General features: G+C 43.9%; 1 protein-coding gene across 1 annotated transcript in view; it reads left to right on the top strand.

Annotated features, from left to right (window-relative positions):
• Positions 1 to 1594: 1594 nt before the first annotated feature.
• The window catches only part of ATP1A1 (ATPase, Na+/K+ transporting, alpha 1 polypeptide), a 19919-nt gene continuing 3030 nt past the window's right edge, over positions 1595 to 18483 (top strand). The window contains exons 1-18 of the mRNA XM_009998214.1: positions 1595 to 1697; positions 2898 to 2957; positions 3981 to 4184; positions 4542 to 4655; positions 5172 to 5306; positions 5498 to 5615; positions 6490 to 6758; positions 7758 to 7956; positions 10135 to 10244; positions 11635 to 11769; positions 12257 to 12449; positions 12940 to 13115; positions 13639 to 13775; positions 15448 to 15598; positions 16137 to 16305; positions 16885 to 17039; positions 17384 to 17507; positions 18286 to 18431. Coding sequence (XP_009996516.1) covers positions 1668 to 1697; positions 2898 to 2957; positions 3981 to 4184; positions 4542 to 4655; positions 5172 to 5306; positions 5498 to 5615; positions 6490 to 6758; positions 7758 to 7956; positions 10135 to 10244; positions 11635 to 11769; positions 12257 to 12449; positions 12940 to 13115; positions 13639 to 13775; positions 15448 to 15598; positions 16137 to 16305; positions 16885 to 17039; positions 17384 to 17507; positions 18286 to 18431 — 2625 coding nt within the window. The 5' untranslated portion in view covers positions 1595 to 1667. The remainder of the gene's footprint in view (positions 1698 to 2897; positions 2958 to 3980; positions 4185 to 4541; positions 4656 to 5171; positions 5307 to 5497; positions 5616 to 6489; positions 6759 to 7757; positions 7957 to 10134; positions 10245 to 11634; positions 11770 to 12256; positions 12450 to 12939; positions 13116 to 13638; positions 13776 to 15447; positions 15599 to 16136; positions 16306 to 16884; positions 17040 to 17383; positions 17508 to 18285; positions 18432 to 18483) is intronic.

The raw sequence follows: 18483 nt of genomic DNA, 5'->3' as shown, positions 1-18483 counted from the left end.
TAGGTGCAGGGAAGGAGGACATCAGGAATGCTGTCAGTTTACAGTTTTGTGTACTTTTTCTGAAATAGAAGGCAAACAGCCTACAGTTCACTTATTAAAAATTGTTTCCATTGCACAGCTCTGTAGCTGCATGCAAGGATATGGGGGATACCAAGCCTGTCTTTACTGAAGAGGGCAAGAGAGGATTTCTGTGCGTGTGAAATGCATTACGCTAGCTGCAGAATGGTGTGCACAGAGCTTTCTCAGAGCAATAAATATCCTTGTCTGGCTGTGACTGACAGCTTCTTTCATAAAAGTAATTTTTTTCCTCTATTTTAATGTAGTTTCACTTTTGGTTTTGGTCCCTATTTCTCTTTGAATGAATAATAAAAAATGCCTGTGCTTGCTGCTTACCAAGACAGTTCTTTGTTCCTAACAATAGTTTTTGTGTCCAGATCCCTTTCAGGAATCCAGCTTGTGACTTGAGATGTTCATGCAACGATCAAGCAAGGCGATGCCTTTGAAACCTTTTCTTAATCTTATTAATGGCTTGACTCTGGTGCCACTAACTGCTGTTTCATCTCAGTACTTCTCAGGGATCCTATTGGGTGAAAATCTCCTTGCATAAAACTTGGCAGGGATGTCATAGGTCCCATGCAGAAGGGAAGGGAGGGAAAAGCTGCTAGTGGAGGCTTACGAGAGTCTGGAAGTGTATGGAGTACTTAATGAAGGGACTGCACTGTGAGACTGTACGGGTGCCTGGTTTTGGTACCTTACAGGGAGTCTATACTCATTGCAGTTTGGCATAACTTCTGCTTGTAACTCTTCCTTACTTTTTTAAGGTTTTTTTAAGTTATGTTTGTGTGCTACATCATGATTTGTTTGTTGTTAGATGCATGTTTACCTAGTTACAAGATCTAAATCTCTACATGATTTAACGTGAAATTAACCATAATGAAAATGAATGTAAATCCACCTGATTAGAGACTTTGAGTAAATCATCTGCTCTGTCAAGTATAAGCAGGACTGAGCACAGATTCAATCTGCAAAAGAGTACTTCTGCTTTGTATACCATTATTGCTGGTCAAGCTGCCATAAATTGAAAGCAGATCTTTGTTGCGTAACCAGCCAGGCTAGAGTGCCAAACTGAGAATGAAAGTGTTGGAACTTATCCCCCAGATTCTACCAGTCAGAGTGCCATCTCTTACTTCAGTTGATAGGCTGCTCCTTGCCAGAAGATGTAGGAGACAGAGCGGGGAGGAGGAGATAATGCCTTGAAAAGAACATATGTATGCACTTAGGAATTGGAATTCTTCTGCTCTTCATCGCTTTTTCAGATTGAGCTAGGGCTTACAAATCAAGACTGAATAGGATGTAGCTGACTTTCCTCCTAGCTAGACTTGCATAATGGCTGGCTGTAATCTGGGTATTGGGGTGCTCTTGAGCAGACTTTTCTGCTCATTTGCTTGCTTTTTATTTATTGTAGTGGGATAACTTTAATAAACCATAATAATTTTGTCTGCTTGGCAGTCTCATGTGCATAGTTCATGTCTACAGCTGTGGAAAGTGACTGTAAGGTGTTTCTAACAGTACCGTGTCTTCTCTTGCAGGCTGGAAGAGACAAGTATGAGCCCACTGCTACATCAGAGCATGGCACGAAGAAGAAAAAGGGGAAGAAGGAGAGGGACATGGATGAGCTTAAAAAGGAAGTTGTAATGGTAAGAGTGTAGGGCATCGAAAGAGCAGCTTTCAGAATGTTCACTATGCCCAGAGCCCTTTGCCTCATGTGACTAGAAGAAATGGTTTACTGACAGCATGGTGTGACTGGAGGCACTGATCTCCTTTCTTGTCCCCTCTGTCTCCAAGACAGACATGCTGCAGTGTTTCAGTATCAATGTGGCCACGCAGTGGGCCCTGAGAACATCACTTCTCAAAAGTGATTCTTTACACAGAACCCAAGTGTCTGCTTGCCTACACTGCCCATAGCATTTCCTTAGCCAGGCAAGCACTGTCTGGATAAGCAGCATTACAGGCTTTATTTTGCTGTCATGTGAGTAAGAGTGCTGTTTTTGTTCCAGCTGAGAAGCTGAGTCTGTACAGCTCCATTTACTGCTGGCCTGTGCTCAGACTGACCTCAGTATTATTCCTTCTAATCATGTTTGAGGCTGTGGGGTGTCTCCCATCCCCATCTGTGAATGTTGGATGATGATATACATCTGCCTGAGCATCATCCAGCTTAGATGAGCACTCCTTGATGATGATGCAGGTTTTTTTTTCCTGTGATGTGGATTTTGAGTCTGAGCTTTCATGGTTTTGGCCCCTCTGTTAGGGAGAAGAAATACTGAAGCTTGCCCCAAGATCAGATTTTGTGTTCAGCAGCAATGCTAACTTAAAAGCATCTGCTCCCTTCAATACAACCTTTTAAGGGAGGCACTGCTCTGCACCAGCATGATCCAATTGAAAATTAGGTTGGAAAGGAGTCTCTTTGGGGGAAGAGACAACTGCTTAAACCAGGAGCATTACTTAAAAGTGTGTGAAATTACAGGATTAATCATGTTTACATTCCTATATTCCTTTCCAGTTTCTTTCCTTTCCCCTCTTCCCTCACCCCTTGAAAAAATTGTACTGAGGCTTCACATAGTTTGCTGGGAGTGTAAAGACTGCACTGACACATAGTCAAAGATTGCTTAAAAAGCTGTCATATCATACACAAATAGTCACAAGAATGCTAAATATGATACTGCTTTTGAACTGCAGAATGAGATTCTCTTCACAGAGAGGATGAGCCGCCTCTAGTCTTGCTAACTTGCCAAACTGTTACAGATAGAAAACCTGGAATGGGGATGGAATTTCTGAGCTTGTGCTGATAAGCCTGTGGGGATTGCCATCGCCTCTCCCAACCATTTCTTGTCTTTCAGGATGACCACAAGCTAAGCCTTGATGAACTTCATCGTAAATACGGAACAGACTTGAGTCGGGTAAGTAGACTTTGGTTTTCCTCCCTCCTTGTCCTGATCTGAAAAGGAGCAGTCTCAGCTCAGAGCACTTCACAAAGGGAAATCTGGGTGGTCTGGGTTTTTTTTCCTTTCTTTTTTGTTCTTTTTTTCCCCTTTTTTATTTAATCTCCCTTCTTCCAGTTAAGTTTCCCAGGCTTTGGGAGAACTGTTGAGCTCACAAATACTTTTCTTCATCCTCCCACAGTACAGCCTGGCTGTAATACTTTAGTGACTCTGTTTCTAACAGAGTCAGTTATCTGCCTCTGAATTGTTCTGAGGTCAAGTGATTATTGGATTTTTTTTCTGAGGAGCTTATGAAAACAGGCAAATGTTTGTTATATTGTTATATTGCACATGTAGTCAGTCTACTGAGTTAGCACATGCCCAGGGACTTAATGATGGCTAGTAGTAGCTACAATTTTACTCTTTCATAATAAGAGGTGTGCAGATGCCCTAGCCAAAGTCCAGTGCAGAAGCACTGAAGCAGTTTAGCACCTTTGGTCTTCTTTGCTTTGTTTAATGCATTTTTTGCATGACTGCACATAGCAAGAACTCTGCTTTTACTCTATAACAGCACAGAGACTTGCACATTTCTGTGAAAGGCCTTGGCTTCTGAAAGCTGAACTTCCTGGAAGGCCAGTCCAAAGTGTCATCATTTTTATGACCACCAGCTTTCACCTGTTCCATAATTTGATAGGATGGATTGTACTGGGCTGTTGCTCAGAGTTCCAAGTCCACTGCTATTGCCTCCTTGTCTTGCCCTTCTTCAGTGTTTGAAGCCCCATGGGCTGCAGGCTCCTCAAGTAGCATCCAACATCCTGTAGTTCCTCTTCTGGCATTCAGCCTTCACATCCTGCACTTGCATTGCAGAGCCCTGACAGCTGTGTGGAGATTTCCATTACCTGTTAGCATCTCCTTGTTGTTGTGTTAGAACATGAAGAAATTTGGAGCTGCCATCTGCAGTCAGTCTTGCCAAAATGCCTATAAAAGTAACCTCTCTTCTAGGGTTTGACTCCTGCACGTGCAGCTGAGATTTTGGCTCGTGATGGCCCAAATGCCCTCACACCTCCACCTACCACTCCTGAATGGGTCAAGTTCTGTCGGCAGCTCTTTGGAGGATTCTCACTCCTGTTGTGGATTGGTGCTATTCTATGTTTTCTGGCTTATGGCATCCAAAGTGTGGTGGAGGAAGAGGCCAACAAAGATAATGTAAGTAAAAATGTCTGGTTTACCTCAAAGGGAGGCTGAGCAGCCTGTTTGGCTCAAAGCAGATTAACTTCCTCTAAGCATTCAGTCCAGAAGCTTTTTCTCATATGCACGGGAAATTCAGTGTGTGAGCTTAATGTGTCTTGGAGTTTTTCCACATAATGAAATGAACAGCTGACTTCCTTCATGTTGTGCTAACAACACTGGCTTGTGGATGGCCATTGTGTACAAAATGTACAGAGACTGCAAGTACCTCCATGCTTTGTAAATGGGGCACTTGAATACCAAGCAATTTATCTGAACTAACTGGAAGCCTTTAAGGCAGATAGTCCTCTGACTCACTTTCTCTGCTTCTTGTAGCTGTACCTGGGTGTTGTGCTGGCAGCTGTGGTCATCATTACTGGCTGTTTCTCTTACTACCAAGAAGCAAAAAGTTCCAAGATCATGGAGTCCTTCAAGAACATGGTGCCTCAGGTATGGAATATCTAATTTCCTTGAGATCTACGAAGCTGTAGCTTGGTCAAGATTAACGGTTTTAAACATCAGCTTCAACAGCAGAAGGACTGGCTGTTAGTGTGGATTACTAGGACTTAATTTTAGGGGTCTATGAGACTTCTTGTACTCCAAGCAACAATGCTAGTAGGCCAGGGCAGTTCCTGGGACACTGGGTGTTCAAGCAGCTTATTCACGTTCATAGGATACTTGACAGTCTGGGGAGTTCAGTAGCTGGTGTGATAAGCATTGAAACTTAGATTTCTTCATTGGCAGTCTGGATTGTACCTAACTTATCTTACAATTGGCATCAAGGAACTTTAATAGTAAGAAAGCAAAAATAGAACTTTTTTCTTAATTTATGTGTTGAAGAGAAACATTTTAGTACAAGCAGAAACCTCATAGAATCGCAGCACAACTATTTTAAGATAGTCCTGTAGACTGAACCCCTTCTTAAGAGTTGCTTTTGACATAGGTTTTTTCTATACTGTCTTTCAGCAAGCTCTCGTGATCAGAAATGGTGAGAAGATGAGCATAAATGCCGAAGGTGTCGTAGTTGGAGATCTAGTGGAGGTGAAAGGAGGAGACAGAATTCCAGCTGACCTTCGGATCATATCTGCACATGGTTGTAAGGTACAGCAGGGATAAGCTGTCAGAAAACTTCATTGTGAAGAATAATTAGTCTGGTTTCAAATAATGTCTTTTATGCTGTGAATGCATGGTGGAGTGGAAGAGAAGGGTGGGGGGAGTGTCTGGTGTTCTATCTGCTTTCATTGCTGAAGGTATCTGCTTACGTTTGTATGACAGTACTGTTGTCTGTGCAGGTGGATAACTCCTCACTCACTGGTGAATCGGAGCCTCAGACTAGGTCTCCAGAATTCTCCAATGAGAACCCTCTGGAGACCAGGAACATTGCCTTCTTTTCCACTAACTGCGTGGAAGGTACGTGACTTTCTTACTTCCCTAAATCGTGAAAACTGCTAGTCATTGAACTGCATTCGTAAGCAGTGAAAATGCTGTGTTGGTAGCCTCCTCTACTAAACAAGAGCAGATTGAAGGTTCTCAGCAAAGGCTTTGCCTGTTCAGCTGCAATACTGTACAATGGGCAAAGAAGACTCAAGCACGACTGCCTTATTACAGCAGTGTTAAAGTGCAGGTAAGACAGTGTCAGCTAAGATGGTTAGGCAGAGCTATAAGAAATAATACAGCTGCTGCAGAAAGCAGGGATTTCAAACATCTCTGGCTGAACTTCTGTTGCAGCTCTGAGTGAGGGGGTAGGACCTCTTTGTGTGGAAGTCCAGAGCATCTTTTTCACATCCACAGGGTGTTAAGGTGTGACTGTTTAGTGATGGTGTAGAATTCTGCCTGACTCCTGTTGTGTCCTCTTTTGGCAGATTCTCACCATCAGCTCTTTCCCACCACGCCCAAAAAATCCCAGCCCAGCAAAACTGAAGGATGTTCTCGATCTTTCTCAGAAGTCTTAGGGAGAGAAAATGAGCCTCCCCTTAAAGGAAGGAAGAGGACACTGTCTATTTATTGCAGGTGGCTTCCTCTAGTTCACTGCAATTGGCACTTGATTCCCTGGGATAGAAGGGAGATGGCATACAACTTGACCAGTGATGCAAGAGTGATGTGCAGCATTTATCTCCATTTATTTCTCAGGCTGCTAGAGAGTAAAAAAAGCTGCAGTGGGAGAATGGGAATGCCTATATGTATTATCTTGGACAAAGCTTGTTAAACTCTAGGACAGGCTGAACAAACTCAGCTTAATGTGTTTTGGAAGGGTTTTTTGTTTTCTGAAACGTGTCCCTTCTAGGCACTGCACGTGGCATTGTCATTAGCACTGGGGATCGCACTGTGATGGGCCGTATTGCTAGTCTGGCTTCTGGACTTGAAGGGGGGAAAACTCCAATTGCCATGGAAATTGAGCACTTTATCCACCTCATCACTGGAGTGGCTGTGTTTCTGGGTGTCTCCTTCTTCATCCTTTCACTCATCCTTGAGTACTCGTGGCTGGAGGCTGTAATCTTCCTCATTGGGATCATTGTTGCCAATGTCCCTGAGGGGCTGCTTGCAACGGTAACGGTAAGTGAAGCTGGAAAAAACAATGGAATGGGTTGCATACATGTTTCTTAAGCAAGTGGAGTGCTCCATGCTTGCTGTGCATTCATGAAGGTAAACATTAAAATAATGGTAGGTACTCCCTCGGAGTGTAAATTCAGTGTACTCAGACTTGAGTTGCCTTAATGTCAAGTTCTGCAGCTGTTTGTCTACTGAAGATGGATTCCTAAGCTAGACCTGAAGAGAGGCTTGGAATCATACAACTGAAGTGAGCAAAACTAGTTCTGTACTTGTCTTGCCACTTTCTGTGAGGAGAAGGGACCTTCCTGTTACACTGTTCACATACACAGTAGCCTCTCCAACCCTGAAGGACTGGCAGAGCATTCAGCAAGCTTCACTCTAAGAGCTGGCAGAGTTTATTTTATGAAGTTAGGTTTCCTGAAGGGATTTTTGAAGGAGTGCCCAGCTGTGTAGTGGGTGGTGGTAGACAGAGCTAGAGGCTTCCATGCAGCCTTAGGAAGCAGAGCAGCAACTGAGTTAGGGAATGAACAGCTGGGAGCTGGAGCCAGATAAGAGCCTCTGGCAAGAAAAAGGGTAGCGGGAATAGCTGAGAGAAAGAGCTGCTCACTTCCTGCACCAGTAAGTTGCACCCCTATTGCCAGAGCTATTTTAGGCTTTCTCATAAGTGACCTGCCTCAACCTATTTTGAGAGTTCTAATGATTAGGGAACTGCAACTTTAAGTAAAATGTTAATCCATGGCATGTTATTTCCTTTCTGATGTGCTGAGAAGCAGGAGACTGAAGCCTTGAGTCCTCTTCTGGAGGTTTTGTGATGGGGAAAACTGTCACTTAAGTCTAGTAGCTGGGCTTAAAAGTTGCTGTTTATTTGCACTGGCAGGGTGGGCATGGAGATTGGTAGTCACTGCAGGACACAAGCTGGTTGTCATTCCGTGCCCACAGTGAGTTGGGTAGCAGTGTATTAGTCGACAAGTGCATCTAACCTGGCATTGTCCTTGTCTACAGGTATGTCTGACACTAACAGCCAAGCGTATGGCTCGTAAGAACTGTTTGGTGAAGAACCTGGAAGCAGTGGAAACTTTGGGCTCCACGTCTACTATCTGTTCTGACAAAACAGGCACTCTGACACAGAATCGCATGACAGTTGCACACATGTGGTTTGACAATCAGATTCATGAGGCTGATACTACAGAGAACCAGAGTGGTAAGACCATCTCTTTGCACTTGAGGCATTTAATTAAAAAATGGGTATGCCTGGGGCTTCCTGTACATCTGGACCTCTAAGAACCCATGTTTCTAGCTCTCCAGTCCAAGTGATATTCACAGTGTAAGGACTTCTAAGATAGGATCAACAATGCACATTGAAAGACTTGAGATGGCACAAAGCTTTGCACAGTACCACAATTCTATTTAATCCTTAAACTCTATATAGGCTGCTTTTGCTCAGAATTACTCCAGTGGAATTTGAGCCTGTTGAATGTTCAGTCCCTTATGTTTGTCCTGTACGTGGAAATATTTGCTGTTTTATAGAGAAGCAGGAGACTGAAGCCTTGAGTCCTCTTCTGGAGGTTTTGTGATGGGGAAAACTGTCACTTAAGTCTAGTAGCTGGGCTTAAAAGTTGCTGTTTATTTGCACTGGCAGGGTGGGCATGGAGATTGGTAGTCACTGCAGGACACAAGCTGGTTGTCATTCCGTGCCCACAGTGAGTTGGGTAGCAGTGTATTAGTCGACAAGTGCATCTAACCTGGCATTGTCCTTGTCTACAGGTATGTCTGACACTAACAGCCAAGCGTATGGCTCGTAAGAACTGTTTGGTGAAGAACCTGGAAGCAGTGGAAACTTTGGGCTCCACGTCTACTATCTGTTCTGACAAAACAGGCACTCTGACACAGAATCGCATGACAGTTGCACACATGTGGTTTGACAATCAGATTCATGAGGCTGATACTACAGAGAACCAGAGTGGTAAGACCATCTCTTTGCACTTGAGGCATTTAATTAAAAAATGGGTATGCCTGGGGCTTCCTGTACATCTGGACCTCTAAGAACCCATGTTTCTAGCTCTCCAGTCCAAGTGATATTCACAGTGTAAGGACTTCTAAGATAGGATCAACAATGCACATTGAAAGACTTGAGATGGCACAAAGCTTTGCACAGTACCACAATTCTATTTAATCCTTAAACTCTATATAGGCTGCTTTTGCTCAGAATTACTCCAGTGGAATTTGAGCCTGTTGAATGTTCAGTCCCTTATGTTTGTCCTGTACGTGGAAATATTTGCTGTTTTATACTTCAGAGTACCTGGTTGTTGTTGCCAAAAGCTATCTGATGAAATTTCATCATTAAGTCTACTGAAAGTGTAGTTGGACAGCAGAGTTGTTGACCTGAATAATAAATTACTTGGGTTTGAACATAGATGGAAGTATCTCATGTTGAACTAGATGAACAGGGATTTTCCCAGAACGTTCTGGCTGTGTTTGCAGAGTGGTAGCAATGAGTGAAGTGACTGTAAGAATTAGCAGGAAGTTTCTTGTAGATATTGATAAAAATCTGAAATCTTGGTGTGCTGTGCAATTGAGAAGAGGTACACACCTTTTCAGAACTGTGTAGTACAGTCCAGCTTCCTAGCTGTCAGCTACCTTGTGAAATGTGTAGCAGCACATTATTAGTATAAATGTTTCCCAGTGGTGCTGCTGCACCCTGTCCCCACCCACTCTATCACTTAAAAAAGCTGCTTTACTGTTCTTGGTCTTCAACACTAGTGCAAAGTAATAAGCTATAAATAAAGTGTTATTTGGAAGCACTCGGTTTTGGCCTGGCAACAGTTGGCTTGGCTGCAGTAGAAATAAGTCTAGAACATTTCACTTCATGGAAAGTACATTGGCTTATTGGTTAACTGTGTGCTCAAGTCATCTCCTTTGAAGCCAAGTTAAAAGCCTGCATGGGAGAAGCAGTATCTTTCTTTAAGTGTTTTTCCTTTGGGAATTATTTCGTCCAGTTCCTGGGCGATAAAGTGAGACAACCTGGAGGTGGAACCCAGCATCCCTTGCTCCAGCCCCTCTGGAAGAATGTTACTTGTCCAAGATTTCTTGGGTTTGTCAGGATGGCCTCTGCTGCTGCTGGATGCAGCCATTACTGGAATCTGGACAGCACAAGTGTTCTCTTGCACTGTTGCTGTTTTACCCTTGGGTCTTAAAATAATCAGCTGCTCATCAACTACCTGGGAATAAAGGATTGAAAGAGGTACAATGTGCTAACAGGCATAAAGTGTTTCCTGTTTCAGAGGTGAAGGCTTTTTGCACTTAAGCCTGTGGGATTTTGGGGTTAGATGATCTTTTCTTTGGATGGGAAGACCTTTTGACATGATTACTTTGCTTTCAGGTGCTTCCTTTGATAAGAGCTCAGCTACTTGGAGTGCCTTGTCCAGAATTGCAGGTCTCTGCAACCGTGCTGTGTTTCAGGCCAATCAGGAAAATGTACCAATTCTTAAGGTGAGTTCCTAAAATAAACCTTTGTCCTGTTCCCCACCACCACCTTCTTGTAACAGTAGTGAGGTTACATCTTGTGGGTCAGAAGAACCTGCAAAGTAGAGCTATGTGCCACTCTTAGTATTTATTCTGTGTAGTCTAGCACTTTGGGAGACGTGCTTTGGGCAGAGGAGATGGGACTGGGAAGGCACGTTTTTTCCCTCAGCAGACTCCCTCCCATCTGCTAACATCTACAGTCTGGGATGTCAGATACTTCAGACAGGGCTAGGAGAAACCAGAAAGCCTTCCTTGGCATTTCCCAAGAGGTGGTAGTTCCAAGAATCACTATCTCTGGCATGTGTACACTTCAAAGCTACAAAGACCTGGTTCTGGGAGCTGGGTGAAGTAGACACCAGAGCTGGAGGAGCAACAGTCATGGGAGACTGTCTTTATTTAGCCAGTCTGTTCTCACTAGCAAGTCTTGGCTTTTTAAGCTTTTGCTGGTTCAGTGCTGGTGCAAATGCCAGCATACCATCAATTCAGATTCCTGCTTCTGAACTGTGACCCAGCCAGGGCTGAAATTCACTGTACAGTGCTTATAATCTGTCAAATATTAGTCATGTTGCTTAGTAAACTCCTTCCCAAGGGTGTTCTAATGCTGTAGTAATAGAAATGATGGAACAAGCTATTTTTCCCTAGCACTGACTTAACTTCAGGTCATGTTTTTTAGACTTAAGATAAAGAGCTGGAATTCTTCCCATCTGAGGAAGATGGGGGTTTTGAAAAGTCTTTAGATACCAAAAAGCAGTATAAAAATGAACAAAAATAAATATCTCATGGACAAAGATACCAGAAGGGCAAGAAATACTTGGTTTAAATTGCAGCAAAGGAAACTTAAACAGGACCTTGAGCACATACACATCTCCAGGGCTGATAACTCCTATCTACAATCTCTACCACTGCTAACCTTATGGGAGAGGAGGCATGGACAGATTAAATCTTGTCTACCAGAGGCTGGTTTTATATTGGGATGGGAAAGCACATGCCAAGTGTTCATGTCATGAGTCGTCATCTTATGTTTATTGTTCTTCATGGCAAGCAGCTTAACAGCAATTCTCAAAGTTTACCCTCCATCCTCTCTTTCTCTGACTGCACTTGGTTGTCTGACTTTCTCTGTCCTTTCAAGGGCTTCTTGACTTTGGCACCAGAAGACTAAGAGTGCTCTTAGGGTGGGGGAGGCCTGGCATTCTGAAATGCAGTCTGTGTCAGCACTAGATAATAGAATTATTTAGTCTTTGCTCTCACATACCATGTTGTGTAGGAGCTGGGACTGAACTGAGATGAATACACTTTTTTAATGCCCTCTGTGGCAAGTCACTGGGATATATGCTTTGACAGTTGTCTCTTTCCTCAGAGAGCAGTGGCAGGAGATGCCTCGGAGTCTGCCCTTCTGAAATGCATTGAACTGTGCTGTGGGTCTGTCAAGGAGATGAGACAAAGGTATCCCAAAGTGGTGGAAATACCATTTAATTCTACCAACAAGTACCAGGTAGGTGTCTGAACTTGTTTTGGCATCAAGATCTTGTCTATGCATTATTTGCTTGTAGACTCCTCAAGACTGTAAGGTAATGAACCATACTTAGTTACACTGTGAAAGAGAGGAGCTTCAGAAGCTGCCTCAACACTAAGGTGTCAGATGCTGAGAAAAGTCCAGACATGCTTCCTGCCTCTGCAGCAGTAGCACACAGAGGATGGAAAAGCTCAAATCTGAGAATAGGGATGAGCTACTTGGAAATGACCATAGCAGGTGAAACTTAGATACAAAAAAGGGCATTGTACTATGTGTGCTTTTATGTTAAAGAATGGATAGTAATTTCTTAGTTTGTGAACCTTCTTAAAGTGCAGGTAAATGAAAACTAAAGCAGATAATTCCAAACAGTCCTGAGCGACTGTAATCACAACACACTTGAGTGATGGTGATTACGCATGATCTTCACAGTACATGTTTACACAACACTTCATTTCTTCCACCCAAGCTGTCTATCCACAAAAATGCAAATCCATCAGAATCCCGTCACTTGCTGGTGATGAAGGGAGCTCCAGAGAGGATCTTGGATCGCTGCAGCACTATTCTTATTCATGGCAAAGAGCAACCACTTGATGAAGAAATGAAGGATTCTTTTCAGAATGCCTACCTTGAGTTGGGAGGCCTCGGGGAAAGAGTGTTTGGTAAGAAAAAGCAGCCTTGATAAACTGGAAAAGACTTGTCCCTCATGCTCCTGTACAGAGTCACCACAGATTAGGTGGAGGGTTGTACTCTGATCCTGCAGTGTAACCATAATGTTGAGTCAAGGTCACTTCAGTTGATACAGGAACAGTCCTGCCTTTAATCTAAAATGCAGCCTACAGGGTCTTGTCTTGCCCAGCAGCTGGGTTGCCTAGATCAAAATGAAGCAAAGCATTTGGGACCTTTGGTCTCCATGGAGGCCACACAGTATTAGATTTGCTCCACTGTATGTGAACCAAGCTGCTGTGTCTGGGCACCTAGCAACAGCTATTAGTTATTAGAATATGGGCATGACTCCTGCCTCGATAGCCATGGCTAAACCTCTGATGCTGTCCTGTTATTCTTGTGTAGCTGTTTGCAGAAGCAGTGAGTGTTCACTCTCTGCCTCCTGATACGTAGGAACTGAGTAAACATGGATTTAATGTGTTACAGGATTCTGTCACTTGTCTCTGCCTGATGATCAGTTCCCTGAAGGCTTCCAGTTTGATACAGATGAAGTGAACTTTCCTGTAGACAAGCTCTGCTTTGTAGGACTGATGTCTATGATTGACCCTCCTCGTGCTGCTGTGCCAGATGCTGTTGGCAAATGCAGAAGTGCTGGGATCAAGGTAGTTTATTCCTGGGTTCAAAATCACCTTGCTCTGTACCTGTGGATATAAAGGGCTTCCCTTACTGTCTGTGTTGCTATAATATGAATGAAGTATTGATCAGGTTTTAACTTGTACTACTTCAGGCTTCATTTCTCAGTTAAATACAAATGGTTGGATGTTGGTGGACTGAAAAAATGAGTTAGACTCCAACTGTTAGGGCAATGGCAGGCACTGATGGCATGCTGTCCCAAAGCATGTGATTTGGCTCAGGTGTGTCCTGCCTGTCCCACAGTACTGACAAAGCACAGGCTGGAAACGGAACTGGATCTGTTGACTCAAGATTAACTATTTTCTGTGTCTTCCATTCACCTCAGTTCTTTGCATACAGGTACAGGTTACTTGCCTGTACTGCAGCCTTGCTTTGTGTCTGGGCTCAGACCAAAAGCCACGTGGCCTTTTCAGTCTCTAAGGATCCTGCCTTTTGGTAGTGTTGCTCTGCATTACAGGCAAGGCTTTCATGGCTTGTCTGCTTGTATTTCAGGTTATCATGGTTACTGGAGACCATCCGATCACAGCCAAAGCCATTGCCAAGGGTGTCGGTATCATCTCTGAGGGCAATGAAACAGTAGAAGATATTGCTGCTCGACTCAACATTCCTGTCAGCCAAGTCAACCCTAGGTAGTGACCAGTGGGGAAGGCCAGAGCTTTCAAATAACTAAGCATTTGCTTTTCTCCTTGCCTTGGATAATCACTTAGCATCTCTCCTTAGACATGGAAAGCTTGGCATCTGCTTAGCTCAGCATGTTGTGGCTCTTCAGTGTGTCTCATGAGTTATGTGAAGAATTCATAAGGCTGTCTTGAAAGTGCACATCTCTTGTGCATGGGAAGTAGTGAGGAGTACAGCCATATATGGAAAACTCAGGCAGTTTCTTCTGCCCCATCACTGCCTGTCCTGATAGTCTGTGCCCATGCTGGGGGAAAAACAGCTGTCTGGGTGAAGTCTTTTTGAGGGGGCTGACTTTTTCCACCTGAGCTGAGCATTTGCCTTGGCTGGTTCATGTCCCTGCACAAGCACAGTGTTCTGGTCCCATGCAGCAGGCAGAAAAAAGCATCTAAAGATAACTTGCAGGTTCATGGGAAGACTTTGGTAGAAAGAAAATGCCTAGTCTGTTAGTCACAATCCAGACTGAATGGGCTACCAAAAGTAGACTCTGTTTGACTGTTCTTAACTCTTCAGAGAAGAGAGCCCAAACACCACCTATAAACTTGATCACTCAAAGCCCAGTTCTGTCCCTCTTCCTCTCAAACCCTCTTCTCTGTCTGATTGCATGTGGGCAAAGGGAGCAGGAATTGGGCTGGGTAGGAGTTGACACTATTCAGTAGCTACAAGCAGAACAGCCTCTTAGGGGTTAATGTTTGCCTTCATAACGTAGTGCAGAACTGAGGCATCCTCAGAAAATGTGCTTTGGCATAAGCAGGCTGTTTGCAGAATGGCTGGGCTGTCTGCATTGCTTAGCTTGACCCAGCCTGTGTTTGGGCTGGAGGGTGGCCATGTAGCTTATGAACTGTGAATAGAGACACCCAGTGGAATTAAATTGCTTGGGAAGACAAGTATTGTGGTTGAATTCTTCTTCTTTGAGGGTAGTTTCACAGCCCAGCAATGCAGGCTGGGGATCACTGGGCTGTGTGACTGAGCAGGTCAGCAGCTGGCTGTAAGGGTGGGGAAGGAATTCCCCTGTCTAAACTAGGTGATGTCATGAGCTGTGTGGATAGTGTCCTAGACCTATAAGGGATGGTATGCTGGGTGAGGGAGGTGGTATTTTGATGTAGCATGGAGGGTACCAAACCAGTCTAAATATAACATTGCATGCTTTTGTTGCTGAAGGGTGTGAAATACTCTGAACTGGCATAGTGTGACCTCTCTCTGAAGAGCTAGCTATGTGTAGATCATCAGTCTGTTGGAAAATAGATTGCCTGCAGAAGACCACAGCATCTCTTGTGATGTTGGAAGCTAGCTGCCTGAGTTGGGTTCCTTTCTTGCAGAGTCCAAGAAGCTGTGGAAACAGCTAGACTTTGTCTTGATGCATTTTCAGAAGTTGCAGAAAGAATCAGCCTGCTCATGGGGCTTTTTTTCTATTGCTTGTCTCTGTCTTGTTTTTTTCTTTGTTCTCTATCTACCTTTTAAGCTTGGAGCACCAGACTTCTGTGCAGAGGCTGCCTGGATTAGTAGTTAGTCACAGCAGGAGTTGGTCTTTCCCTAGTGCTGAAGAGCCATAGTTTTGAGGCAAATATAAATAATGAGAGACTTAGTTTAACTTGAGAAGTAAAACATATTGTCTTTTGATTGCAGGGATGCCAAAGCTTGTGTTGTTCATGGCTCAGATTTGAAGGACATGACTAGTGAGCAACTGGATGACATCTTGATTCATCATACAGAAATTGTCTTTGCCAGGACATCGCCTCAGCAGAAGCTTATAATTGTGGAAGGCTGTCAGCGACAGGTAAAGAGAGGGAGTCAAGGTTCCTTTCAGATGGATCTCCAGACACAAAAATCTACCAGTCTGCTGCCTTTTGAAGTGGTAGAGCTTAGTCTTCTCAGTGTCATCAGATAAAGGGCCAGACTAGATCTGAGTCTGTGAGCAGCCTTCAGCTGATGAAGTTGGGGTGCTCTAATTGCATAAATATAAGTGTCTTGCAGGAAAACATCTTGAGTTTGTTCTGAGGCTTTATTCTGATCCATGATTCATGTTAATGTACTTAATTTCTAAATGGTCTGGAAGTGCTTGGCAGGGGAGGATTAAAACCTGTTATATATATTATATATATTGTCTAGCATCTCCTTTGGAGAAAGCAGCATGGTTCTCTGAGCCTGCTCAGAAGGGGGAAAGGGATGAGGAGAGAACAAGGAGAAAATGACATTTCTTGACAGTGAAGTGAAATAATTTTTTTATGCTTCATCTCCTGAAGGACAAAGGAAAACTTTTCCCTCTCAAAATTTCTATGTTGATTAGTCTTTTCTGTCCCTCCCTTTGTGACTAGGGTGCCATTGTAGCAGTCACAGGAGATGGTGTGAATGATTCCCCAGCCCTGAAGAAAGCTGACATTGGTGTTGCTATGGGTATTGCTGGCTCAGATGTCTCCAAGCAGGCAGCTGACATGATTCTGCTGGATGACAACTTTGCCTCCATTGTCACTGGGGTTGAAGAAGGTGAGTTTATCACTTGTGCACAGTGATGGCGAAGTGGCACGTTTCAGCAGTGTTACTTAGTGATTCCCTTTGAAATAGAGATGTTTGGAGTTCTTTATTTGAGCTTAACTCTATGACAAGTGTTTTCAAGGAGAGCAGCACTGTCCTCTTCCTTCAAAGTCTATTCTCCATGGGGCCAGCACAATCCTTTGGGATGGGTAACAGTAGGAAGCAGCTGAGTTTCAAAAGCTGCTTTGTCCTTTTGTGTAACACTGACCTTACAGTCATCTTGTGCCAGCTGAGTCTGACACATTTTCCTTCCTTATGGAACAATAGCTCTCAAGCAGGAGCAGAACAGGGGGTACCTCCAGGGGTTTTTAATCATCTTGAGAAACCAGGCTATAGCATCATACTGAACCCTGACTGCTGGGACCAAAAATATTACCCTGTATATGTGATGCCTTGCATGGGGCACACAACTCTCCAGTTAGCTGCACTAGAATTTTGCCTTTCAGTGTTACCACTGAAGCTGCCTATGAGCTACTTGGATGCCTTCTGCTGATAATTGAGAATTATGTTGACCTCTCTTCCTTGTCCCAGGGCGTCTGATCTTTGATAACCTGAAGAAGTCTATTGCTTACACCTTGACCAGTAACATTCCTGAAATCACACCGTTCCTGATCTTCATAATTGCAAACATACCCCTTCCACTGGGAACAGTCACTATCCTCTGCATTGACTTGGGCACTGACATGGTGAATGTCTTTCCTTGTCTCAAGAAGTGTGGGTGTTCTTGGGTACCCTAAAGAAAGGATAGGTGAAAGGAAAATGCTTAAATACAATTTTCTGTAATGTTCTGATTTGAAATAAGTGACTGATTGATACTCACTTAAACCACACCCCCTGTCTTGTGGCTTTCGAGTCTGAAGACCTTTCAGATCCATGTAAGGACAAAATGGGGATGGGGAGGGGGTGAGATCCTTCTTGAATGATACAGCAAGGGCTTTTGGCCAGTACTGTTTCTCAAGCTGCAAACATGGGACAGAAGATACAGTGGAAAATTGAAACTGTTCTAACAGCAGTCCTGTCGCCTTCAAAGGTCCCTGCTATTTCCCTGGCATACGAGCAAGCAGAGAGTGACATCATGAAGAGGCAGCCCAGAAATCCCAAAACAGACAAGCTGGTGAACGAACGGCTGATCAGCATGGCCTACGGGCAGATTGGTGAGCTGCTCTGTTTTCTCTGGCACTGACTGGCACTCAGTGGTAGCAGTGGTTATACACCGGCTTGAGTCAGTGACTGTTCTGCTTATTTTGGTAGGGTTGAGGTTTGGGATGCGTAAACCAGAACCTCAGGCTGTTAGGAACTTGCCATAATTCTGCCCCCATGACACATAGCGGTGGTATGTGCAGCTTGATCTGTTGAATTGCTTTCACAGTAATTTTGTTTAATTACATAGTGCTGTAAAGGAACTGGCTGACAACCAGCTATCTCTGCTCTGGTTCAGACTTGTTCAGCAAGAACATAGATCCCATTGTTAGTTTAATTAGAAGTAAAGGATTCTCTCCAGTGTATCTTTAAACACACAGTGTTAAGAGCCTTGATTAAAGGCAGCTATAGGGACATGCCCAGTTCACAGGATGGGAGCTCATGCTTAATTGCAGCAGGCCTTGGGAACCTTGTCGACTGTGTTTTGCAAGGGTTGGGGTGGGCTAGGTTTAAGGAGCAAAGGGAGTTTTGTATCCTTGAGTACCATGCTGTCACAGCACAGGGCAGAACAGAAGTAACTCTACAAAGCTGGGAGGAGAAGCTGCTCAGCAAAAGGCTTGTAGGCTGATTTTGATATTAGTGTGAGCAATTTCTATAGTTGTTGCTTGGGAGACTGCCTCACAAGGAGTAATTCTGTAGGTGGTTGAAGTCTCTTTCCTGCAAACTGCTTTCTGTTACAGTTGTACTGCACAGTAGCTTCATCAGTTTTATCATCCTTTCTTATCTCTTTAGGTATGATACAGGCCCTTGGAGGTTTCTTCACCTATTTTGTCATCATGGCAGAGAATGGGTTCTTGCCTGCTGGCTTGCTAGGGATCAGAGTTCAGTGGGATGACCGATGGGTTAATGATGTGGAAGACAGCTATGGGCAGCAATGGGTAAGTTTTGGGGTACAGTTTAGAGACTGCCAGCCAGAATACTAATGCCTGC

Source organism: Chaetura pelagica, unplaced genomic scaffold, assembly GCF_000747805.2.
Source record: "Chaetura pelagica isolate M959 unplaced genomic scaffold, ChaPel_1.0 scaffold65, whole genome shotgun sequence".
In the NCBI taxonomy this organism is placed as follows: domain Eukaryota; kingdom Metazoa; phylum Chordata; class Aves; order Apodiformes; family Apodidae; genus Chaetura; species Chaetura pelagica.
This window is presented reverse-complemented; position numbering and strand designations above follow the sequence as displayed.